A 27,729-nucleotide genomic window follows, 5' to 3' on the forward strand; every position below is an offset into this window, starting at 1 on the left:
ACAGAACCTCTGTTCCAGTCGTCCCATCAAACATACCATGATAAATATATCTGTGTGTGTATATATATATATATATTATTAAATTCCTTTATCTTTATTATTTTTGTGTGTCACAGCAGTTTATTTTCTTTTATATAAAAGAGAAGGAAAAGGGAGAATAGGGGAAATGGAAAGACAGAGATGATGTGAAATGTCAAGCTACAAAATTAAAATATTACATATGAAAAACAGTTTTATGTCAAAAATCTATGTATTTTGCATTCTTTTACAAGTGTTTAGCTTTTCTGACATTTATGGGTTTCGTCACAAGTTGAACTCCAGTGGTGTCGTTCTGATCTCTTTATTAAACTGATTTATTGTTATTTTTTGCATGCATTGCAATCAGTCACAGAACCAGAACCCAAAGGAAGGCTCCTTTATTTTTGCATGGTATATTCAGCTCAGAATGGCTAACCATTTTTTAAGCATTCTTTTTTAAATTTTCAAATCCCTTTAACCATTAGTTTGGCTGTGCTAATGCATCACTAAGTGATATTTTCAAATAAACACAATGACTGATCAGAACAGACCCAAACCCATCTATTCTTCAGTTCAATTGCAAATACTGGAGCCAGAACCAAGGGAACCAGCTTTCCAACATAATTTTCTTCAGCACCACCCATTAGACACTTTCACTGTGTTGTTAGCAAACAACTTACTGCAAGACAACAGATTCTAGAGACAACACAACCAGATATGCAGAGTAAACACCATGGGTAGCTTTTGAGTTCATATATGGCAATAGTCTGTCTTTATTTATTATGGATTTTTTTCTTTTCCGAGATTTCTTCTCAAGTCCTGGTTCACCCCCCACACCATTCCTCTCCACCCTTCCCTCCCACACCCAAAAGTAACAAAAAAACCCCAACAAACAACCAAACAAAAAACAACCCAAGAAACAAACCAAACCAAACAAAACCCCAACAATCTCCAAAATAATTTATTCCCCTCCTCCAATCTCGAAAAATTATATGTATGCTGGACATGGCCAGATCAGTTTGTTCATTATTTTTCTGTTGTTTAATAATGTTTGCATTTTTTCTTTTTCCTTCCTTTTTTTTTTTTTTTCCTTAAATAAGTAAATTGAAAAATTATTGATACAGTCAGGGATCACGACCATTGTTAAAGACTCACTTGGAGATATGAAACAAGTAAGCCATGAAGTCTTCTACCTTTGCAGAAAGTTCAGCGGAGGAGGAGATTTGGAGACATCCAAGTTCACTAACAGGGCAGAGCTGTGCGCGCCATCTCCAGAATGCTAAGTGTGCTTTATAATACATTAGGGCAGAGTTTGCTGACTCCAAGCGATGACTGAGACAATAACAGTCAACTGCTGATTTTTTTTTACCAATACTTTTTCCCACAAACGATATCTCCCAATCTTGTTTGCTGCAATGGTTCTGATTTTTCAGTTAAATCTCATTAAGTATTTATATATTTATATATAAATAAGTATTCTTTTTTACACATAATACTCTTTGTCCTTGTTTTTCTGTTTCTTGTGGCCGCTCTTTGAGCTCTGCTGCTTCTCCTTCATGAGCGTGCCATTGCTCTGGGCTGAGTTGCTGATGTAGTTCCGCGTCTCGTCCACCTGATAGGACCCTTCGTCCCTGTTCCTGTACTTGTACATGGCGTACAGGAGGATGAGGATGCAGAGGGCAGCAGCAGCCACAATGCCGACGACCATCCCCGTTGTGCTGCTCGACTCACGGACCACCTCTGAGGCCCCCGGAACCCGTCTGATTCCTGGCTCCGTGGGGTTTGCTGTGGGCACATTACGGAACATGGGGGAAGTGATTAGCGGGCTCTTCAGCTTTGTACTGTCTAGCTCATAGGCAGTGGGCAACGGAAGCAAGACTATGTCAGGCTGGGGTTTGAGCTCACGGTTATTCATTTTGCCAGCTGGCAATTTGGGTACCATCCCAGTCGAGGACGAAGCTGTGGAGCGGATCAGCTCAGGGGACAAAGACGTGGTAGTAGTCCTACCAGTTTCGGAGACTTTGTTAGGTCTAAAGTCCTTGGATTCCCACTTGGGTGCGTGTGCTTTGTAGCCACCTTCGAAGATTGAAGTGGAAAGACTCTTATCTGTTACCAAGGAGAAGGTGGTGTAAAAATCTTCATCATCAGTAGGGGGTAGGTTAGAGTCAAAGGTTTCCCCTGAGCCATACCCAGATATCACCAAGCCATCATCATCACAACCATCGCTGCCTTGGTCCGACAAGCAAGGTAACCCCGCCTCAGAGGTCATGGACAGGGAATCTTTGGTGGTCTCAATAATGGTGAGGAGGGGGCGAAAGGTAGGGGGAAGTGTAATGAAAGGTGCACGAGTAGCAATAGGAGGGATATCTAAAGGGTCTTCTACAAGTAGAGGGATAACTAATTCACCTCCTGGGATGCAAAAGAGAAAAAAAAGAGGATTAGTACATTTTAATGACACATTTTCAATCCACTTAACTCAAGGGCACTAGAGGATTTGGGCATTACAAAAAAGCGTTCTCTTCCTAACTACACTACCAACATACTTTCCTGGGGGTGCCTGTCATTCTTCCCTCCCACCCTGCTTTGATGTTGGAAAACTGCATGTTCCATTTCCACGCTCTTTTAGCCTATGCTAGGTACATACTGAGTGTCTTGGGACCAACATTTATTTTTATTTTTGAAGATACTCTCAAGTGACTCTGTGGACACTGATTTTTCATAGTAATCTTTCTTAAGCATTTAGATACAAGACTGTTAAAATTAATTATTTTAGACTTCCATAGAACAAAATTGTCCTAAATGGATTTTACTGCTCATCTTGCCAGTTTTTCCTTCTCTGATTCTTTTCATTTGAGATGATATTGGCATTTATTCTCTTCCATTCAAGCCTGCACTCCTTCTGTAGCAGTTTCTAAGGCCTTTCCCTAAGCTCTTGCCTCATTAATCAATTGTGGGAAGATTCATGAAAGTGAGGGATGGAAAAAGAACCAAGTACTTACTGGGGTCCATTAAGGTACAGAGCTCTACTCAACATTTGTTCGTCTCTTTTTAATCTTTCTTTACCATTTTGTTGGACACTAGGGATGGGACTAGGAATGCCTCTTTCCTTGCATCTTTTGGCACTACTAATGCCATACCATCTTGATCTTCAGTTCTTCTTGATATTCTTTTACTATAATTCGATTAAAAAATCAGATAGACTTTATTGTGATTGATGATAAAACTGAATGAGGACTCTGATAACACAAATTAGTACTCGAGCCTAGCAATGGCTGGGAAAACAACAAAAGTTTTCTTCACACCTACTGTTATTTCTTCTGTGACCAGGGCTACTTTTTTCTAGGGTGATGGCTACCTGCCTACAAAAGACTAAATATAAGGCAGGCTTATGGTCTACTCTTGAAGTAGAACAAGGAAGCTATATCTGTAACTTTTGTGCTTTCCCACAGTGTAAGCTGCAACAGAAACAAGAAAATCAATGTGCCATTTGCAAAATTTGGTTTCTGAGCAGCAATATTGCAACTTTTAGGGTAGTAGTCTTGTTTTGTCTATTTATTGCAATATGACTGTACTGTATTTGAGTGTATGGATAATTACTACTCCATTGTTTTACTCTGATGTGGAAGCATAATGTATTTCTTTAATTCATTTAGACTATATCATATAGTTTTCTGCTGACATCAGGTCAATGACACTTTTTTAGGGTGAGCCATATCACTTTTGAAAGTTTGTGTGTAAATTCTCCCTTGTGCAATTTTTCTTTGGCTAGCCACTTAAACTAGCTGTTTTAAATATAAACTGAAGATTTCATCTGACACCATGAGTAGTCATCTATATCTGTTGGAAGGGGTGCAACTCAGTAGGAAATATTTCTAATGCATGGGAAAATTTTATTTATACTCACCATTAGTTTAGGAAGAATATGCAAAATGAATTTTATCTTCTAAATTAATAATTTTACTGTAGTTTACTTATGTATTAATAACTGCTAATGAACAGTTTGGCATTGTTATGATGCTGAACAGCATCAGGGTCAAATTCTGCTCTTTCCTACCAACACTATATATTGCATGCACTTGTTTCCCGTTCAATACTGCCAGCAATGTCCATGGGAGTTCTATAAAGAATATGGTCTAAAATCATAATCCCTTCTAAATATATTTGAAGAGCAATATATTTGAACAAATTACATATTGAAGATAGCAATATACTGAAAAATGTACTTAACAGTTTGATTAAATCTGCATAGCTGAACTAGCAATATGGCTTATTCTTATCCTTAATGAGAAATTAAGTGGTGACACAGTTTAATCAATTGAAACTGTCAGATTTATCTCAGGGGTACCAGGGTAGAAATTAGGCCAAAATAATAAATGTGGTATTTTACATAGTCTCTTAACCTACTTTCATGCAAAGTTAGTTTTAAGCTAAGATGCAAAGGGTCAATTTAAATACGTTTAGTTTTCTGAGCTTCCTCAGCATGTTCATACCATTTCTGTTACTGGATAGAAGAACAAGAAATAAGTTTTATATGTGTAAAATAATGGCAACCCCTTCAAACTACATATATTAGAAAAAAACCCTATGGAAATAGCAGAAAATGCAGGCTGCCAAATGGCTACACAGCAATTTGCGCTTCTGCATCTGAGCTGTAGTCTGTGTAATGTAGAAACTGGAGCATGTAATATGATTTATATTTGTCCAGAAGCCCTATCCATGGTTAGAGTAGGGCATCTATAATCTCTGCAAACAGGTGGTCCCAAGATAAACTTGCATTATGCCTCAGAGAGAAAGATCATCTGTGTGTCTGGTACAAAATGAATTAAAAAAAAAAAAATAATTTAAGTGCACATTACATAAATTTGCATAATTCGGGAATATAAGTTCCAGAAAGTCGGGGATAGGTAATGTCCCTTTAAATGAGTTTTTAAGATCAGTGTTTTGCTATTAAAAAATAGTATTCATCTGTGATTTTCATGCACCATCTGTGACACCCAATTGGAAAAAATCAGTCTGACAGCTTTTAATTGCTCATCTAGAACTTTAAAGTGCCTTTGTTCTTAATGTTATACTAGTACACAGCACTGGTATGCAGTTATCTGCCACTCTCTGGAGAAACACTTCAGGCAGTTTTCTTCCAAAGACAAATTATTTTGGTCCTATTAATTATTACTTTTCTGGAAGGAATTAGTGATATTGTACATATAATAGGAAGATCTTTTTTTTTTTTTTTTTTTTTTTTTGGTTCCAGTAAGACTTCCCTTAAAACCAGTTCTACAGTTTTTTGTCACTGTTGAGGACTTGAGCCAATGATCAAGACTACTGCAACTATAAAATAATTATGGTCTTCCTGAAATGTTAAGAAAAGTTGATAAAGTTGTTATGGTGGTGGGGTTTCACATAAGTGATGGAGAGATCAGAGCTTTTTGATTCCAGCAGGTCTGTCGGGTGGAAGACGATAGAACAGAATCAGGAACGAGTTTTACAAATTTTTAATCTCACAATACATGTGAGAGGAGAAATAACTTTCATATCAGGAAGGCTAGATTAACACAATCACTTAATCTCATCTCCTGTTTCATTCCAAAATGTCCAGTGATCCATTCTACATTTGCCTGTATATTAAAGAAATAAAGAGATTGTTAAAGGTCCTTCCTTAGGAATCAGTTCTCCATCAAGAAGTTAATTTGTTACATTTACTTAAGACAACGTACTTTTGGGGAGATGGCTGCAAGGGTGGTAATGGTGCTTCAAATTTTTTATTTTTCTGTCTGTAATGGAAGAAGCTGTGAGACTGAAAAAAAGCTGTGTGGGAGAAAGCAACTCAGAAAAAGCACTCTAGGTATCAAAGCTGGCTTCTGTTTTATTGCTATGTTAGGCATTTATACAAAACCCACAGTAAGCTAGAACTTGTAGGTCTAATAGGATGCAAGCACAAAAATACTTCTTGAGGTATGTGATTTACAGCAGAGTTAAAACATCCTTTAAAATGATGTGATAAAAATGCCATTCACTCATTCTAAAAGAAACATGTCATTTAAGGATAACAGAGAATGTAAAATCTGAAAAAGCACACAGAAAAGTGTGAGAAACATGACCAGCAACATCTATGGAGGGGAGCAAGTGCAACCTTTCGTATCATACCTGCAAACGCTGTTGCTGGTACTACATTTCTACTTGTAAAGACACAAGGGGGAGTCTGAGGGCAGGCAAATGACAAGTGTGCGTGTAAGGGGAACTATCTATCATGAAATGACAGCTCAGGCAGCAGGAAGCTGCCTAGAGCCAGAGGTCCTTTGATGGAGAAGTGGTGCCTCTTGCCCAGGGCCCCACGTTGGTTTAAAAGGTAAGCTCTGAAAGATTTAAAAGATGAAGTGCCACTGAATTGCCAAGAACATCTTACATTGGAGTCAGATCCTGAAAGGTTTGCTGTGGAGGGCAAATGCTTTAAAGATTTGGATCTCCACAAAAAGCCGTAGAGAAGTCCCTGGAAAACCTCACATGACACTTTGGAAGGGAAATACATTTGAGACAGGTTTTATGTTTTTATTTTCCTATCTGAAGTTTTTATTTTTCTCATAGTGTCTACCATTTTTTCAATTGCAAATTTAATGCTTTGCAGCCTTGAATAAAATGTACAGCTTTTATTTCCAAATTGTTCTGTGCTTAAAACAAAATGACAAGGCTGCCACCCGGTTTGGAGCATGGCTTTAAAACAAAAAGTCATAGACTAAGATTCTATTTGGGGATAATATGGACTGTGTCCTGTAGTTACAGGTTTCTTTTCCCCTTTTTTTCTGTTGGCTGTTAGGCACCAGTTAATAGTGTCCACTGATACGCTGTGAGTTCAGGATTGCTTTAGCAATCCAAAGATTTCACAAAGATTTTCCACATTCAGGTTTCACCTACACTGTGCTTTCTCTCCAAGCAGGGGATGGATGTTTCCCAAACAGAAACATAGTTTTTAAAAAGCTTCTGTTGGCAACACAACATCAAAGAATTAAACAAAAAGGAAACAGATAAAACGCTTTCCTCTGCAGTGATACAGACACAAAATTAGTTTGTCTGTGAACAGTACAGTTGCAAAACAAATCCATGAACAGCAAACTGGAAACAACACTGAGAGAACTGGGGTCTATGAGGTTGGAAACTTTATCCTGAGCACTCTAATGCTCTTCTTGGCCTTCCCTTTCCTCAAAAATCCCCCACAGTGAGTATATATTCCTTAAAAGTTAGCCTTTAAATCTAGCACATACACTGTTTTCACAGAGTTGTGCTTTTCTTTAAACTACCAAGATCACTGGGGATATAAAAGGTCTACTTTAGCCTTGGAGCTGCCCTGCATTCTGCTTTATGAACATATTTATAGATATATAATTCATGCCTCTGAGGCTGATCTCCAGTAAGAGTTCTCTGCCACTGGAAAATACAGAGTGTTAAAAATTTAATAGGAGCCTTATGAACTGTGAGGATGTTGCAGCCGAGTCATGAATGCAGAGGGCATAAAAAAAAAAAGGCTAAAATTGCAGCAGCAGCCGGCTTTCATCTTTAGAGCCACAACTACTTCACTGGAGACTCCGGCATCAAACTAACACAGGACAAAAGGCACACAAAAATGAAGCCTGAAAGATTCATCTTCTCTCAGCGATGATAAGGGACACACCCTCATATTCTTTCTCTTTTCCAGCTGCGGTTGAAAAGCTTATAAATGCCATCCAAAAAGGCTGCACAACTTAGCCATGTCTACAAGTCCTTGAAACTCTGCATCCTAAGGTTGTCATTTGCATTTTATTCTTATGTTGTTCCTGTGAAGTTCGACTCAACCTTTAGTATGAAATACTTGCCACAGATAATAATTCCTTACCTTTTTCCCCTCTATATCAACACAATAATTCCTTATTAAATGACTGAGTTCCTAAATTTCAGTCTAATGGTGTTTTAGTTAATTCTCCTTTGAGTTCTCTGGGGAAATTATTCAGAACGTAGTACCTTATTCACAGGAAAGATGATGCTAACAGGAAACTTAGTAGATGAACATTCTTAATATTTTCTCCTCTCTGCAGTCTGATTTAATTGCAATTGACAGTCAGTAGTAGAGAGAAAGACATCATTTTCACAATGGAAGACTGCAACTTTTCATCTCAAATATCTCCTTTTCCTTTCAGAAATTATATAGTCCTTGAAGTGATTACATAAAACTGTACTTCTTCTGGTGGAGCTGGTTGAAAATCTTTCCTAAGCCCCCCAACCTATATTAAAATACAGTAGTTATTGTGGTGCTTCTTAATGCATGGCTTATGAGCAACAGGAAGGTACAAAGTTTAAGTGATGAATCCCATGTTAGTGCTGGGCTATGTTTCATTGCTGTAAATTCTTGGTTACCTTTGTGCAAACAGTTTCAGTGTAATGGATACTAATACCTTCCAGAGAGGACCTGACATCATGTCTGTGGGCAGGATTCTACAGCAAAAAATAAGTATTTCAGTGCCCAGACACTGAGCTGCTCTGAACCAGTTGAAACGTGCACTCCTCTGTCTCCCATCATTATTTGGAGGTCCTGATCTCTTTCCCCTGTTATTCAGTGACAGGACACTTAGAAATGTCTCAAAGCTGTGCCAGGGGAGGTTTAGACAGGGCATTAGGAAGCATTTCTTTACTGAGTACCGAGAGTACTGAGTACTGGAACAGAGTTCCTAGAGAGGTGGTCCATGCCCCAAACCTGTCAGTGTTTAAGAGGCATTTGGACAACACCCTTAATAACATACTTTAACCTTTGTTCAGCCCTGAAGTGGTCAGGCAGCTGGACTAGATGATCATTGCAGGTTCCTTACAACTGAAAACTATTCTATTTTAAACTCTTATTATTAAGTGGTCACAGCTTCCTTCTCACTGTAATTATTTGTTCTGTTTTCAGTTGCTCAAGGGACTTGACAGTTGTACCTAAGATACCTATCAAGCACAGCATTACTGTGCAGGAATACTGAAAACATATGTACTTATAACAAAGTTCAGCTGCTTTTTTTCCTCTTTATTTATTTATTTATTTTTTAAAAAAATAAAAGCTCATTTAAAAAAAAAAAAATACTCCGTATGACTTTTGAAATAAGGAAATTTTAGAAGTTCAGGATGTGACTTTCAGTAGGGAAGTGTCTGCCAAATGTACCATCTTTGTATTATATTAGGAAGCCTGATACTAGTCATAGTATGATGGATGCATTTACCTAGTAAGAGTACACTTGAGAGTATCATTTAGACTGGACATCAGGTAGATAACCAGCAACAGAGAAAAGTGAAAGGAATAAAACCCTTTATGAGTATAAAGTAGGAATGATGTAGAGCTGCAGTGGGAAGACCCTGAGAGTTACCAAAATGCTAAAGAAGTCTCACCGTTTTTTTACCTGACACGAAGGCTACACCACCAGACTACACACAATTTAAGTAGTGTGAAAGGAAGTGGCATTACTGGTGATTCACTTTGGGAAAGGGAAAGAAAGCTGTAGAGAGGGACCAATAAAGAATAGGAGCAAACTACCACAGGCTCCTTCACCCCCTCCTATGCACAGTACAATCTAGTAATTGACAATATACAAAGAGCACATAACATAAAGGCAAATACAAACTGATTCAAAAAGAAATAAATGAATTTATACATTTTTCCTAAAACAAACCCATATACTAGAAAATAAAAATGCCACAGCAACAAGGTCAGAAAAAGGAAAACATAACAAGTCATTCACTTTATCAACAAAAGAAAGATTAAAACCTACGAGAACTGAAAAAAAAAAAAGATGAAAATCAAAAACATTATTCCTTTAAAAAAAAAAGCCATCAAAAATACATAAAAATATTTAGAAAGCATACCACATTGATTTCGTAACAGTCAACTTACATCAACAAATTGCCCGCATGTTTTTTGGCATGAAAGGAAAAATTTACAAAAGAAAGTTGTGTAAGAATGCTCTTGGACAAGAAGCATTGCCACATTCTTGTAACTTGCTTTTTTTTCGTTGTTGTTTCTTAAAAATGTTTTTAGCAAAATGTTTATTATTTCTTTTTTAATATAATTGTTTTACAACAAAGGGCGATACAGGGAGGCAACAACACATACATCCACACCACATAACATGAAAAGAAAAAAATCTTGCACCTTAACAAATTAGAACTTTTTGTTTTTTGTTTTTGTTTTTGTTTTTTTTCTGCTGTTTTTTGGTTGTATTTTTTTTATCTTACGTAAAGTTGTTAGCGTATTACAGATGAAAAATCCTGTACATTTTATAGAATTTATTTTTGCTTGTTTGCATATCTACATATATAATGTTTTCTGAAAATCAAAGTCTGTTGCTTTTTTGCCTTTTTGGTCAATTTGATATATATTTTTTTAAACATTTTCTTTTTTTTTCTATAATTTTTGTGTGTGTGTGTTTTAAGGAATGGATGACTGCACATAAAATTTTAACAATGCTAAAGAAAGGGGTGGCAGAGGGGAACTTATGGGAAGAAAAAATGCCTAGGGTGGATGGAGTGGAAGTGTAAAAATCTATGAGTGTACTACACAGGAGATGAGGATGATGGGAGTGAATGTGTAAGTCAGTTGCCATGTCCATGTAAGGGCGGTACGGAGTGATCTAGCAGCATTAGAGCTTCTGGCTGTAAGGAAGGGATGGGCAATATACAAAAACAAATGAGCATATTCATGCCCATCAACAAAAAGAAAGAACAGAACTCTAACATTGACAATCTCACAAACCCTAAGTTGCAACTTCTTCAACATGCAAATTACAAAAAAATTAGTAATTATAGTATTAATATTTACATTTTCATTAAAAGTTCTCAAATTATAAAAACAGTTAAAACTTTTCCCTACTAAAATAGCAGTAAAAATACATAAACTAATAATAATAATAATAACCAGAGAGTAAAACAAAAAAACAAGGAAACTAGTTTTATGCATTGGAATTAGAACAACTTCAATCTGTAGCTACCCACAGCCTCCTTCTTCTAAGAATCGTCTTTGCCGAAGTCCATCAAATTGACATCAGTATTCTCAATAATTTGAGACAATCAGTTCTTGAGTACATCAAATCACTGTTTCGAATGTAATGACTGTGTTGGCACACTCCTTCCCCACTCTCAAATTAGATTGCTTTTATATTCAGATTCTCTGGAGAATCTCAAAAATACAGCTGTGGGATTCTGCCAGTGAAGTAGTTCATTATTTAAAGAGGGAAATAGAGGGAAAAATTGCAGAAAACAATTCATAACTCTTTTGTTTTGTTTGTTTTTTTTTTTTTTCATTATTAGATTGGAACAAACCAAATCTAAGATAGAAATTCAACCACTGAAAAGAAATACATCAAAGTATAACTATGAAGAGATATACTAAAAAAAAAAGCAAAAATGAAAAAGAGAACTTTGTTCCCAATAAGAAGGGAAATAAGAACAATTGTGGGGTTTTAAAGTTTTATTTTTAGAGGAAAAGGTATTCCACACATTTTCAAAGATGAACGAGCCAGATGCATACATTGCAAGGAACAGACAAAGCAGTCTAGGGACACTTTCATCATTTGGATATTCTTTTTTTTAATGATTGGATTTTCTTCCCTTCCCTCCCCCTCCCATTTGAATTTGTTTCCAGTTGTTGGCCAAAAACCCCACCACCCTCCACTGTTGCTTTTTTTTTTAATAGATCTTTTTTTTTAATCACTTCTTTTCAAAATAAACATGGAGAGGAAAAAAAAAAAAAGGACGTGCAGTCTGGATGTACGTCATAAATAGACATAGAAAAAGATAGAAGAAATTGGCTGAGATCGACAAATGGGTTATATAATAGCTTAATTTTACTGTAGGATGTTAATAATAATGCATGCTTAAAGTAAGTTGCATTTAGGGAAAGTAGAAAAACAGAACAGCAAGCAAGGACTTGAGGGGGCGGGCGGGCAGAGGAGAGGGAGGGTGGGCAGGGGGTGTAGCATCCATGCCTCTCCAGAAAGGGCAAAGCACATTCCAGTGGGTTCTCTGCAGTTCTGGGGGAGGTCAGAAGGAGAAAAGGGTAAGGAGAAATCATAAGCTATGCTAGGACGTACTTTTTACCCTATAACCTTGCATTTGCATCAAACACTCAAAACTCCAGACTCCAACCCTTACTTGGGCTCTAACTCTCCAGAGTATTCCTGAAATCAGTGGCATTTATTTTTGTGCATAGTCAGATTTGGGTTATTCCTGTAACTGCTAATCAGCCTGAATGAAGGGTAAAGAATTAGTTCTTATAAATGCACTTTGCTACGCTGGAAAAGGCTGTGGCTGTCGTGAAAATTTATTTGAACTGCAGCTATTCAGAGCTGCTGTCCATGATTAGTGCTGGGGGCCCACCAGTCAGCAGCATTTGGTACTAAGGCCACATGATTTTGCACAGGCAAACCTGCCACTGCCAGCAGTAAGACTGAAACTAGCTCCTTCTATGCTACAAGAGGATTTACAGTTTGAGAAGTTATCAGTTCTATCTGTGTCTTACTAAAACTGGATCCCAAATACTATGTGTCCTAGAGGGATCCTTGGCTTCCCTTGAATTCGCTTGACCTCACATACGATGTCCATATTTTTTTTGTATGGGGACCATCATCCTAACATCAGAGTCCTTCTAAGTAGGAACTCAGGACCCCAGGAAAACTATCTGTTCTTCCTGTTGTTGTAGGAGAGGGCAAATGTTGTATAAAAAGCTTTGGAGTCTGTCCATGATGAATCTCTCCAGGAGAAAGGAAAAGCAGGCTCCAAGTACTGCATGTACTTTGGGTTTCCATCAGGAGTGCCCACAAGATCATTCTGTAACCCATCATAAAGGTTACACTATCACCAATCGGTGGAAGTGGGTGGCTATTGTGACCTTCAATTTCTGGGAAGAATGGAGTTATCCACCCTATTGATGAGGCATTGGGTACTTCTGTGCAAATATGGTACTAATAAACAGGCAGGATGGTTTTGTACTTATTGAGATGAGGAACAATAATACCTCTAAAGCCACTGAGAGATCAGTATTATTTCTGGGAAATGTTAAGTAAGCATAAATAACACAAAAACTAAATAGCCTAATTTGGCTTTAGATGCATTACTGAAAAGTGTCCACTTTTAAGAGGAATCTTAACTCCTACTTCAGAAGTAATGAGGTTGTGCTGACTACCAGCACAGTGTGTCCGTAGCTGGAACGTACCATACCTCTGCTGGAAGACTGCACTGGAACTATCTCCCACACCCCTTTGGAAAACATGTTAGGAAGGGAAGAGGTCCAACCAAAGAAAAGAAAACCTCGTCAGGATGGTCTCAGGGACAGAACATGCAGGTTACAGAAAAGCAAAACATTGGTCTACAGAGGAAATTTTGGGGATTCATTTGTGGGTGAGAAAAGATTAGCTAGACATAGAAAAAAATGTCGGAAGTGAGGCCTTTTCAGAACTCAGTGGAGATTTTTTTTTTTTATGAAGTTTCAAGTCTAGTGTCCCTGGACACCACTCCCTACCAGGATTCTGACCCTCTGGTTTAATTGTACTTAGGGAGTTTCACAAAGAGGCATTTAAGCTTTGAATTTTAATCAGTATTTGCTATGACTTGCAGCTGGATTTTCAGACTAGTGAAATATCCCCCTTCAGCACAATAGAATTTAGTGTCTTCTCTTTGATGCAAAATGGACCGTAGGGCATGGTCTGGTTACCAACTGTGCAGTCTATGCCAGGCCACGCCAGAAAATATGTCCTATTTGATGATAAATGCCTAACTCATCGCATGAGGGCCTGGAAAAGCCTTTTACTGCCTGAAAGATCAAAAGAACTAAAGAACCACAGCTGGAGCCAGAGACACTTAAAGAGATGACAAGATTCTGTAAAGGAAATCTTGATGTTACAGTCACAAGAAGATCTAAAGGATGCTAAGCAATTTTTTCTTTACTTGGTCAATACAGAGGTGCTTCTTCAGTCTTTTAAAAATCTAGCTGTTAATAGTCAAAAGTAGATGTCCTAATTTGAAAATTGGATCCCAAATGTTTCCACATGAAGCTACAGAGACAATATTTCATTACTTAACATGTAGCAAATTATTCCTCAAAAAAAGTCAAGATCAAAAAATCTACCCATTGCAGGCTTTTTGTATTTTCAAAAACTTGACGCAGCTTGAAGGACTGGGAATAGAGACATCTCTACTATCAAGGCTTACAAGTTTCTTGTTTGAAGGACTGAGCCAAGTTGGTTAAATTTTTCAAATGAAAAAAATCCACATTTAAAAAAGGAGACAAGAACAATGCCTTGTTCAGCAGATTTAACTATAAAATTGCATTATCTTGTGATTTGTTTTCAAGTTGCATTTTAAAATGCTGCTGGCAAAGGAAATGCATATTTCTCTGTGTGTTAAAAAGCAAGATGAGAGCTGGTAAATTAGATCTAGGGCTGCATTACTGCCCTCAGGTTCATGCTAAAATCTGGAACTTCAGTGTCTTCTACCACTCTAGTCCTTGGGCTCCATCAGACTGACAGTTTATCTCTTCCCTAACATACTGAACATCACAATATTTGAGTTCTGTGCACTGCAACATAACTCTATCAATATGTTTCATTATTAACCAGCTGTAGCAGCTGCTTCTTCTGACCTAGTTGTCCAGCAATTTTGTCAATTCACTTCAAATGTCCAGGAATCCCTGCTGGTCTAATTATGCATCCCTCCTTATTTGATAGATTTCTCTTTCTGTATTTTTGCGTGCAGTAATTGCAAAACAAGGATAAAGGCAGGATATTATTTCATTTTTTGTACTTTGACCTAATTAGAACAGGTTCCAAGGCTTTCAGCACTGAAAGGAAGTATGCATTTCATCACTGCATAATCTGGGCTCCCAAACTGCTGTTACCTTTGTAAGTTTACTTTATACATCAGGCAGCACCCTTTTAGTGTCATTTAAAGCCATATACATTGGGCAAGGATACTAATGACACATACTTCTAAGCAGCTGATACTATCAAAATATCAGTGAAAAGAAACAAATGGAGAATTTCCAGCGAACTGGAAAATGTTAATTTCTCTGTAAAAAGTTTACCTACAATAATAGAGAAAAAGGTAGTGTTAGCTATGCATTTGCTTTTAGCTTGAAGATGTGTTAGCAGCATTTTCTTCTCTGGCTAGAATATTTTGGTAGCAGAAGTGTACATTAAATAGATAAGGGGGAAAAAATCTGCCAAAAATCTCCACTTCAGGCATATATCTATACAAAAAGCAAGAGAAAAATCTTCCCAATTTCCAGTGATCTCACCGTAAAATAAATACATACACAAACACAGACTAAGAGACTTGGTTCTGTCCCTCTCCCTAAAGCTGATTAAGTACACTCTAAGGCTGTTTATAAGTTAGTGAAATAACCTAATTTACCTCTTTGCAATACAAACACTAGAAATGCTTGACCCAGGAAGAAAATCTCCTAAGAGCTATAGATGCAGGATGACTTTTCTTATTGTCCATAACTCAGTCATTATCTGGCACATGGAGAAGAGAAAAGAAAACAAGCAGAAGAGGTGGTTTGCCCTACAGGATAAAGTCCCACGAAAGAGTAGGCAAGTGGGGGATTCTGGTAGGAATCTGGGATATTTGCTATTTCTAGATGGTTCTTCCTGCTTGTAGTAGCTCCCAAAACAACCTGTTCATACTTGCCTGCTTTTAACCTTTCTTAGAGTAGTGCTTTTCCGACAGGCAGCCAAATGAACACTTAGCAGACCACAAATATAAAATAGCTTATAGATGATTAGAAATAAACCACTAATTTTAAATGTAGCCCTTCATCCCTACCTCCAAGTCAGAACAAAAATCTGTTCCTGCGATTTCCATTGTTTATCTGCATTAATTTAAACCAAAAGAAGAGTATTTGGTTAGGCAGTCCTTTCCAAAAGACGGAGAGGTAGAAATAGCCTAAGAAGAGAAATTATTTCTATCACTTCTGCCTATAGGCTCACCCTGAAGATCAGAAAGAAGAGAGCTCATCTATAGTAAAAATGTCTACATGAGCACCTGTCCTAGTTTTGTTTAAAACAAGTTTCTCTTTTAGTGAATTTCCCTGTCAGCTAAAGCCTTCTTATTAACTGCGTTTTCTGAAAAGTTAGATACATGTTTTGGTAGATGTACCAATGGTATGCAAGGTCATTGATACTGATACATCTCGTGACGTGAACTGAAAGTGACCAACTAAGTATTCCATCCCATTCACGTGGTACTTCATATAGAAGTGGGAGATCACGAGGATCTCATGCCTTTTCCTTATGGCCGACATTAGGAGAGGACCTTGCGAGTTGTCCCTGCAAACTGAGGCCTAGTGACGGACTGAATCTAGTTCCAGTTGGCTGCAGAGTCCAGTCCAGGACTTTGGGTGCCAGCCCTACATCTGCCAGAGCAGTTGCCAGGACTTTCAGGGTTGGTTTTGTATATTTTGTATTATTTTCTCTATTTTTATTTGTAGCATTAGTAAAACATTTTAAATTTTTCCAACTCTCTTCTCTCTGTCCTTCTTTCCCTCCCAATCGCCTGTCCTGAGTGGGGAGGGTGGAGTGGGAGGGACTAAAGGAGGGGAGGGAGAGGAGAGTGGGCTAACAATACATCTGCCACAGTTTATTGTCACCCCGCAATCAAACCTCGACAGCACCACGTGCCATCCTGTTTGGTTTTGTGTGTAAGAGTTAACTAATAGGGCTTCTTTGTAGCTATGAACTAGAAAACTATCAAATACAAAAGCACATTTACAGCTATCAGAGCTAATGAAATCATAGGGCTAAACTGCCACGGCTGTCTGAGGTAAAGAGTTTTTTCAGGTGTTTGCCATATGCTTATTATCTTTCCACATTCCTCCAAAACAAAAAGTATTTTGATGCTTCCAATGCTAAGCAGTCCATCCAATGTTGCTGGCCTGAAAGATTCTTCCTGTGCATCTCTACTAAACCGTCTCTTTCTCCTGGGACAAGGATCTGATATGTTTTTTTGAAAGACTAAAGATTGACGTTTGTAGTCAGCGCAGCTAAGGCTTTTTTTATGTAAAGCTAAACTTATTTAATCGTAAAAGTCAGTCACATGGGAAGAAGTTTTTCTGAATCCTGAGGGATTTTGCAGCCACAAAAAAGATCCTCATACTGACAAACTCAGTAGCAGAACTGCATCTGATAATTTGAATGGGAGCAAGAATAGTTTAATGTCTTTGGTCTAAACCCATGCAGCAAATGTTTCTTGTGTATTTATAGTATACTAAAATGTACATTTTTAAAAATAATCTGCAAACATAGAGCAGCAAGTGTATCTTAGTGTCTCCTTCTTTCTTCGGTGTATACAGCTGTGAAGCAGACACGTGAAAATACGTGCCATCAGTTTGTTCAAATGCCAGTGAATACTCCATGGCTACTGAATTCCTTCTTGGTAGTTGCATCCCAAGAATCCTCATATTGTCATACACAGAATCACAGAATCACATACCATTTAATATTATTTTTTCTAGAATGTACCCAGGAAACACAACAAGGCAACTCTCAAATATGCCATCTATGGTATCACTAGGTACCTCTGTATAGGAAACTTGTCTTAGGAAACTTCCCAGGGATAATTACATTGTAAAATCAAAGAATTTAGGAAATTCTTAGACTTGGGACTTATTTGAATGTCCAAATCTTAAAGCAACACCAGAAATATGTACCTATATAAGGAGTATATGCTGTACTGAGATACTTGATGGAAACAGTGCCTAGGTGCAGCATAACCACATGAAGATCTAGATACTTCATGAGTGCTGTTTTGTACCTAACGTTACTGTTGAGTCCATATTGTCCTCTGTGGGAGTTGTGCACCCAAGTTAACCAATGCATAACAGTTATTCCTATGATCTCCTCCATTCATATGTAATTATTCATAAATATATTTTCATATTGGATTCTTTAAGAAGTCAATTCTGCTGAACTTCATAAGTATACAGGCCTCATTTTCAGTGCAATATTTTTAATCACTTGGATGCTAGGCCACACTTGCTATTTCTGTTGAAAGATCCTACAAAGCGATGTATTTCATCCCTCAGGTAGCATAAGCACATTACACTCACGAAGTCTGTAGCTAGTCCACCTGCAACTGACTCAGTGGATGGAACTTGGACCCTCCTTTGTGAAAGGAGGGTCTAAAGCACAGTAGATTCACTGTAAAAAGGTTTCTCTTGCAAAGAACTTAACCTTATCTTCTGATGGCAAAGTAGTGATCCTAGTTCTGCCCTCAGTAACCCCTCTTCTGTTAATATTTCCTGCCCCTCTTAAAGACATAAATCAGTGCTGGGAAGAACCTGTACTTGCAGCTTTTATCCAGAGATAGCTGCTGTGCTGTTATCTTGGAGCTGTAAACAAAACAAAGCAAAACTACACAAAGAAAAAGGTTGTCCACTTCTTGGATGGGTGAGTAATCCAGGATCATCCTAGGCACTACTTATCTCTCTGGAAGACATTCAAGATCTAAAGCATGTCACTTTATAAGTCTCTTTGGTGAAGCAGCTACAGCTTATTCCTGAGGATACATGGGAAATAGTACTACTACGGACATTTGACATGGACCCTTAACAGTGTACACACTGGACTAAGGCAATTTGTGTGACAAGCTGTAGAAGAAAACAGGGGTGTTAATGAATGAGGAAAAGTTTGGCTATATAGACATGGTGATGGTTTCCAACTAGAACAATATATAACTTCCTTGGAAAGTACATGAAGCCAAATATTGCAATAACTGAGAAGAGACAATAAACCATATCCATTCAGCATTGTGAACATCTGTCTCTGGTAAAATGTGAAGAGAAATTACAGTGTGATTGTTGGGCAGAAGCTTACTCCAGTAGGATTTGAACAAGATTCATTCACACCTAAACTTACTTCTTTCATTAATCAACACTACTAAAAATGGCACAATAAGTATCTGCATGTTCTCTTCTATTGAGTGTGAGCACCTGTAGGCTAACTGGGGTGTAAGAGTTGAGAACTGAAGTGACCTATTCAAACTAATGTAGAAAAACTGCGATAAATCAGGGCCTCATAAACACATTTTCCAAATGATAGCTTTTCCAGTGGTACAGCCCTGCTCATAATGTTACTATTCTTTGGGGTTTGGATATCAAAGTATGTACTTTCTGCTGTGGATTAACTTGGAATAATGTTATTCCTGTATCAAAATTGAAAAAAAAACAAGCAAAAAAAAAGGTAGTTAACATATTGGAAGTTAAATCTTGACAGTGCAAGAGGCTACTGCAGAATTAACTAATCTGGGCAAAACCCTGAAGATTGCAGAGAAAAATACCTCAGTGCCAGCAGCTGCCATTGAATTGAATTAGCCAGGAGTTAATAGAAATTTTTTATTCGTAATATTCATCATACTACAAGAAGTCTTTTGGACTCCAGAACTGAGGACAAGCCCTTCAGTCTCCTTCTCAGCCAAGAACAAGTCAAAATATTCCTCAGAGTTAATACAAAGGTTGCCTCACAGCCATGCTGAAAAGGATAGGTCAAGTTCCCCATCAGCAAAACGAGCTGCTGTTGGGTAGACTAAGACTTTGTATAATACATCGTTACCTGTAGAAGAAAAATGTTATGTGAGAGGCTGTTACTGATGAGCAGCTCACTACCAAGTAGACTGCTGAGAGGTTCTACCAATTACCATTGGGAAGTGGTAGAAAACCTGATATTGAGTAAACATAAATAAATACAGCCATAACTCTTCCTCTGAAAAGGAAAAAAAAAGGAATGTCAATCTTTTGAGCAATATATTAGGTGTTGTTCTCTCACATCAGGTTCAAAGGATATGAAATGCTCTTTCCTTTTGATTATACTAATGTTTAAAAGCACCAGAATCCCCTTGAGACTTCAAGCAGAGGTGTTTGGAGACAGAATGGCAATGACTATTAATCCGTGATTTGAAGTAAAATCTCCCACTAGGTAGCACTTGTAACTGCATCAGAAACACAATAGAGCCAACTAATGTGTGAACTGTCTTGCTCTGAAGCACTGCAGGGGAGCTCTTTGTAGAGGAGCTTTCAACGTGTGTGCTAGTTCTGTCTATCATTTGGAAAATACAAGAGGGTATAGTGCTGTGATTCAGGCATTTAGGGATGGATTTTTGGCAGGACTTCTTGTTTGTTTTTACAGGCAAGTTTAATACTAGCTGGGAAGTGGGGAAGCATGAAGAGAGGGGGTTGCTTTTGCAGATTTCCTTTTCGAAAGTTCGGGATTATAGTATTGAAAGGCTGCTGCAGGCAAGTTTGAATCCTCTTTTTCAACATAGTGAATGACTGGAATAAACTCTACTGTGATTCAGAAGCCAAAGCTTAAGCTGTTTATCAGAGGTTGCATTATAGCAAGAAAGTGGCTGGGAAGGGTATTTGCTCTGTTTTCGTAACAGATTGAACCAGAAGAGAAACAGCTCTAATTCCAAAACTTAGCCTACTTTAATATCAATGATAATGATGATACTTGGGTGTATTTCAGAAGCACAGGTAAAGATAGTATGGCCATGAATAAAGCTGAGGAGCTGGACACCAGAATTCTTCAGGTCCATTCAGACTTCAAGGACTTTTTGAACAAAAATTCAGAATGACTGGCTTCTGCTACTGATTAATTCTGCTTACCTCATTGGTAAGCTAGGTGGCCATGGCATACTTTCTTATCTTCAACCACGATAAGATAACATTTATCCAACTATCACAATTGTTTGTTTTCTTTGTTAGAGGAATTAGAGCATTAACTTTCAAAATGTGTGTGTGTGGTTTTATTTTTAATTTAAAAAACCCCAACAACAACGAACAAAGAAAAGAAAAACAACCAACCAAAAAAATCCGAAACCACAACAGTGGGCAGACTAAGGCAGGTCAGATTGCTGCTGAATGACTATTCAGAGAGATATATAGCTATACATTTAAATATGTTTCCCATATGACTGCTTACTGTATTACCTGGAATATTTACAATCAAACTTTAGGGTCATTGTTAGAAAATCAGCTAAAAGATGACTTTGCATAGAAGTTAATGATCATGTCTGAGCTTCACAGTTTATTAATTCACAGGAGTATAACAATCATGAATACCTGTGAAATGAAAGTTAACTGCAGATCAAGTCTAATAGGATGGAAAGTTAATTAAAATAAGTTAAAAATAAATCTTAACATATTAGGTTTTCCTCTGCTATGAAGTAAGACATTATATGGTTAGATTTTAATAGGCAAGTCTATTACTTTCTCATAAGCTCTAATTTCCTTTATCTGTATGAGCCACAAAATTTTCTCATGCAGATATTTTTTTTTCTGTTACTCCATTATTTCTATACATATTCTTATTCCAATCGATAGTCTTAAGCACAATCAAAACAGAGATGGAATTGGAAATATTATGTTAAAAGAACAAACACTTTATTGGGGTAATTCAGCTATTGGCAAAACTTGCAGCTTTGAACTGTGTGCATGAATTAAAAAAGATGTTCAAATTCTAACCTTAGTGCCCTGAGATTTACTGGCTTATTAGGGTATTAATGAATAGCACTGTTTTGAAGTTAGAAGAAAAGTTTCACCTTCAAAAGACTCACTTATAAACACTTCAGCCTGTCTGGGTTCTTCCTTGCCTTTTGCAAAAGGACACTGAACATAGATAGGCACAAGGACCAACATTATGCTGGTGAAGAACTGGCAATATTTGCCTGTTATTTCCAGTGCCCAAACAATGCATGCTAGTCTTTATTGGTAAATATAAGTTTTTAAATTGAAGTGGCTTCTTTTCACAGCCTTCCATGGCATTGAGTTAGCCATCAAAATGGAAGCAAGTCAGAAGCCAGAATGTCAACTGCTTGATTCCTACTACTTGTTACACAGGTACATGCAAAGACACTCTCAACTTCCAATTATTTCAGCTGCCTCACTCTTGGATATGTGAATGTCCCATGTTTTCAGAAGTTTGTCTTTGCTTTTTTATTAGCTAATGAATCCGCACAAGACACTTTCATGTAAGTTGCCATTGTGCATTATAGCTTCATCACAATTCCTTATTATTCTCTCATTTAAATACCTGGTAATTTAGTAGTGGTAACCACAGCTGAAAAATACAGAGTGGCAATTTGAACATACACCTACAAGTAGAAGGATTCAGCACAGAAGCACTTAGCTTTAACATAGATGACAGCTGTAGGTGCTCCGCCTTCATAGGTGGGGAGGCAGTGCACAGATTTAACCGGAAAAGCACTTCATTTCTACTCTTCCATCAGCTTCACCTTTCCCTTAGAAAAATACATTCTACTTTGAAATGCTTATTGTGTCTCATTTCCAACTTAAAAATATCTGATCTATTTCCAGCTCTAAAGATGTTCTCCATACCAACTCTCTGCCAACCCAGTGCTGGGATCTGAGAGTCAAGTTCGGGTCTCCTATCATCACCGCTCATAAGGAAAGACTGTAGGTCAATGCCTGCCCTCAGTGACCTGGTAGGTACCCTATTGCCTTCAGTAGTTTTGCAGAAATATGACTGACTTCTAAATGACTCCATTGGAGAAGTGAGAAGCAGATTGGAACAAGCCCTCAGCTGCAGCACTATGTGGGCTCCACAAGGAGCAAACACGTATTAGTGAGGGTGAAGAAAAACTATTTTTTGCTCATCTATGGCATTCAGGCACAGCTATGGGTGAAATTGTTCCTTTTGCTTTAACAAATACGGATTTTCACACTGAAAATTATTCAGAAACATTTCCTCCCCTTTAGTAGTGAAATTCTTTTAACCTCAGCAGTAATTTTTCTTCCTCCTTCCTCTGAAGCTGTTACATGCCCTACAAATCCTTTTCACTATGCGTGTCCCATACCTTCTCCATATGTCTCTCAACTAAAGCTTGTTAGTGAGTCAGCAAAGGAAGCATCTTTCTGACCTCGCTGATTATGGTTTAAATATTTCTAAAGTGGAGACAACAATATTCATCCCTCTTACTAAAGGTCTGAACAACTTCTTTTTAACACGTGCAAAACATTTTTAAAGTCTGAGATAAACAATGCTACAGAAGTACTAACAGTACATTTCTGGTCAAACATGGGACCTGGCGTGTAGGGCTGAGTGTTCTGTCAGATAAGACCACAAAGATCCAGAACATTATCAACCACAGAAATAAACATGGAAGTTGCAACAACTTACTTTAAAGACAAGACATATTTTCTAAGCAAAAGGAGGATTCATCTCTGCTCTCTTCAAAAATACTAATGTTTAGAGTACAGATGCACGAACTGGGCTTAAAAAAGTAAGTGAAAGTCAGAAGCTGCTTGATCTCAGAAAACCAACCAGCATTTCTCAGGTATTTAAGCCATGTATTATAGAATAAAGTAGAGAATTGTAATGAAATACAATTAAAAATGTAGATTATATGCACCTTATAAAAACAGGCTGTTGTGCTCTACAGCTGAGCTTTGAAAAGCTCCAGCTAAAGTCTCTCCTCTATTTTAAACAATACAGATTTTTTTTTCCTCAGACTATGATTTAAGGTCTAGCTAATTCTATGTAGCAGTTTGTTTTGTTTTGTTTTGTCTTTTTCACGTGTAACTATACAAACTCAGCCCTAATCCTACTAACTACTAAATACTTTCTACTTTCATTAATCCCAGTGAACAACTGAAGGGACTCAACATCTCATCAAGCTGCCCGTTTTCCAGCCATATGGTTAATGCAATTAGCAATTATGTATGCACATACAAATATGCAGGAATATACACACAAGTTCTTGAAGTTTTTGACCATAAAAGTATTTAATTTGCATCCAAATTTCAAACTGCGATGGAGATCCAAGTGCTGACTGCTTTCTTTTCCAAAGGAAAATTCAACATCCTGCTCATAAATGCTCTGGACAAAAGGTTTGGAAGAGAGTTATAAACAAGTGAGGAATGTGGCAGAAAACATTCTGCTGTTGCTATTTTAAGCCTTTTATCAAATCTAGTCTCCCAGAAATGCTCAGGAGTTCCTTGGGCATACAATTATTATTATTATTATTATTATTATTATTATTATTATTATTATTATTTTTAATGTATGCAATGAACTTCCTAATTCAGTATTTCTGACCTGATGTTCACTTCTGGCAAACTATCGTACATCTGAAACCTAGGAACATGAAATGCTACTCACCTGCAGTGAGTATCAGTTTTACACTGATAATAAGGCTTATATGTGCTATTGCTAACTCACATTAGCACTAAGTGAGAGGTAGAGCATGTTCATAATTTTTTACACTAGATTCACAGTCTTGCAATGTGACATTTAGGCTGTCTCCTGATGATCAGTACAGGATATTACCAGCACTCTGTTCTCATACCTAAGATATTTGCTAGAACTAGCTGAAATCTATCATCATATTCTGTAACTGAGTAATACTTATGTTTTTACATGCATGCTTACACACAGACGTATGTACTATGTATTACATATATATAGATATGTTTCTACACATGTATACACATATATGTATACATACATATATATATATCTATATATCCCTTAATTCTTCTTTCCAGCACCCTTCCCAGTGCTCCAGTCAGAGATGCAGAGCTCAGATTTCTTGGATTTTACAAAAGGAAACTGCATTTGTCATCCCTTAATCCCCTATTGCAGAGAATCTCTTTCTTCCTCACCAGTTCCCTATGCTTATTAAGCTTTCCAACTATTTTCAGAACTCAGGCTGTGTATGAGCAGAGACCTCCCTGTAATGGAACAGAGAGATAACTGTGCCTCTCTGCACGGCTTTGTCACTGCTACCCCTGAAATGATGTGTACAGTTCTATGCATTTCATTACCAGAAAAGAACAGCACAAGACAAAACAAAAGAGAAAACTGATAAAGAACTGCTGTTCAACAAGGAACAATGATCGTTGCTCTAAGCTGATGTCTGAAATCTTTAACTTCACTGTAGATAGCTCATTGGTCTTTTTTTTGCATTTGCTGAAATCTTCCTTGAATAGGAAAATTAATGTAATATGACACACCACAGCAAAAGCTGTCATTGCCCTAACATGACTGGATCCCCGGAAAAATGACCTCCTGGAGCATGTATCTGACAGAAGGTTTAAGAAATCTGCAGGATCAAAATGCAACCTTTGTTTAAAAGTGAAGGAGAGATTAACTGAGGTTTGAAAGTGGAAGAAAAATTAAGACTCCAAGGTCTTATTTCAAGTCCTGCCGTTCAGACAGTCTTAAGGGCCTGGGCCACAAAAGGATTAACTGTCTCGTGTCAGCATATAAATCTAAAATTTAGATCTTTGAAGCAAATGCTCAGCTGCACTAATATCCACAAAGCTCCTCTCAGCCACTGGAAAAATTATGGCAATACAGCTATAAAATGCTGTCGGAGCTATTGGAATTCACACATGCAGTCATCTCTAGGATCCAACTGCTAAAATTAATTATTTTAAATAAGTATGTTGACTGTGTAGCTGGCATCAGGGATCAAATCCCAATAAATGCAAGAGTTGGTACTGCTTTAATAGGGATTTTAAGTCAAAATAAGTAGTTATCAATAACAACTGATATTTCAAATATCATTGTAAAGTTAGGCCTTCCAAAAGGTCTGTTTTTAAAAGTACTTCACATGGTTGTTACCTCATTTGGCCCTCAGATTCCTAATTAATTAGCTTTAATGGCAGGGAAGTAAATTTGGTATGGAAAAAGAAACAAAACTACTCAAGTTCCTCAAGACACTTTAAAGGTTTCCACATGAATACAGTGTTCTCACATGAGGAGTGCCAAACTTGGCAGCTCTATAGAGTTTCTTAAACTACCTGAATTCAGCTCATGTTTGGGCACTTGCTACCTACGAGACAGGCCAACAGAAAACTTGTAACTTGTCACAAGGAAGAAAAGGTTATCTGGGAGGTGAAAAAAAATTAAATCACAGAAGAATAATGAAACTACTGGTTCAATAGAAGACAAGGTATAGATGACCGAGATTCATTTTTCCTATGCTATCACTTTGCATTTGCTGTAGAACGCATGAGCTGAACGCTCGTTCTTCAGCCAAGAACTGTGTAAATATCTTTTCAGAGAAGGTAAGATAGGGAAAAAATTACCACACCAGGTTTCCCCGCTCCTCCCATATGGAGGAAGAATTACTACTAACAGATCAAGCTAGGCAAAGAAATGACTATTTTCATCTTTAAACAATCCTGTTATTAGAATAGAGATGCTCCAGGCACAACATTTGCAGTTTGTTTTACCAGCTGTTTCTAAAAATATGGCCTTAGTGAAGGAGACTTTTTTCCCTGTCTCTCCAAAATAATTTCTTTTTCCTTTTCCCTTCCAAGGGAAAAGTGATAGGTATGGAAAACAGCATATGTGAGAAAGATCACACAGGTTCAGGGCCAGACTTTTACCATTGCTATTCAAAATATAACAAAAAGCTATGAAGGAAACAACTGAAGACGCTGAAATATACTGGCCCAACTCCTTTGATAAATGTAATCAAGGTTTTATTCTTCTAACACGATAGGTACAGAGCTAGTGACAGATGTTTCCTATGGGAAAAAGTACGGTATAATGTTCTGCAGAACTTAATGGGGGAGGAAAGAAGTTGAAAATCTGAAAAAGAGTAGTAAAAATCTCCCAAGTTAGTTAAAGGTGAAGGTTACTAGTAATATTTTAAGAAATTAAAGAGAAAAGTGTAGCCAAATCTTGACACAATACTTATGACTACAAAACTTTAGTTTATTTCATAATAAAATAATTTGTTACAATGTGTACTTTTTATTTTTTTATTTTTTTCCTTTTAAAAACATCCTTTTTGAAATGAAAAGGCATTTTAAGAGAAAAGTTGAAATTTGCATTTTAGGAATCATAAAGCATTTATTGTTTTGAATTTGACAGACAGTTCAGAGGAAACTAGGTAAGGTCTCCGCAGTACTTTGACAACACCAGATCTTCACTTTTTTATCAAAAAGAAACTAGGGCATGAACATTTTCACTACTTTTGCAGTCTCTGTATTCCATTTGGGCTTATAGGGCATGTTTAAGCACCTGAAGTGAATGGTTTCAGGCAAACCTGGAAACCTCATGGTTATCTTATCAGAAAATAAAGCTCAGAAGCTGTTCACCATTTCTTGCTCAGAGCTCACTTACACTACTGCTGTGTAGAGCACATTGCAGCATTTTGTCCATGGGAAGGCTACCCACCAACCACTGGAATAAGGATCTTTTTTTTTTTTTTTTTTTTTCCTGTCAGATACACACATACTCCTGCTACACTGCTAAGTCCCTTGACTTTTTCTTTGGCTGTCAAACCCTCCTTAATCCTCCTCACAGCTCTCTGAGAGCCCCTAATTCTCTGGCAGAGATAAGTGATTCAAAACCTTGCCAAAGGCACCTCCCTGATGCGAGTTCAGACGTGCACTGAGTCCTCTGTTTCAGACTATGCCCAGATCTCAAACTTGAGAGTCACACTTGCCTGCACTCACAAAACATCTCCCCCAAAATGCTGGGATGTAGTTATCTGCTATCAGAATTATACAAAAGCAGAAAACTTGAATTAACAGAACTTCCCAGGAGTATGAGAAAGAGGATAAGGCAAGATTCAAGCTATTTGTTCCACATTTGCTTGTAAAGCTCCTAAACAAGTTTATTCTGCTCCTCTATTTCAGTTCCCCAAAATGCACCTTTTAGCCAGAACATAAATGTATCATTAACAGATGTA

The 27,729-nt window shown here is 37.4% G+C and overlaps 1 protein-coding gene across 4 annotated transcripts in view; it reads right to left on the reverse strand.

Annotated features, from left to right (window-relative positions):
* Window positions 1-1,501: 1,501 nt before the first annotated feature.
* NRXN3 (neurexin 3) overlaps window positions 1,502-27,729 on the reverse strand; it is a gene marked incomplete at both ends in the record, with an annotated part of 967,932 nt that continues 941,704 nt past the window's right edge. For 3 of the 4 annotated variants that reach the window (XM_080345009.1, XM_080345010.1, XM_080345008.1), the window contains one exon: window positions 1,502-1,803. In XM_080345009.1, the coding sequence (XP_080201135.1) occupies window positions 1,502-1,803 (302 nt within the window). Of the gene's footprint in view, window positions 2,428-27,729 lie in introns of all 4 variants that reach the window. The other variant, XM_080345007.1, reaches the window with a different exon arrangement.

Source organism: Nesoenas mayeri, assembly GCF_963082525.1.
Source record: "Nesoenas mayeri genome assembly, chromosome: 5".
NCBI classification, from domain to species: Eukaryota; Metazoa; Chordata; class Aves; order Columbiformes; family Columbidae; genus Nesoenas; species Nesoenas mayeri.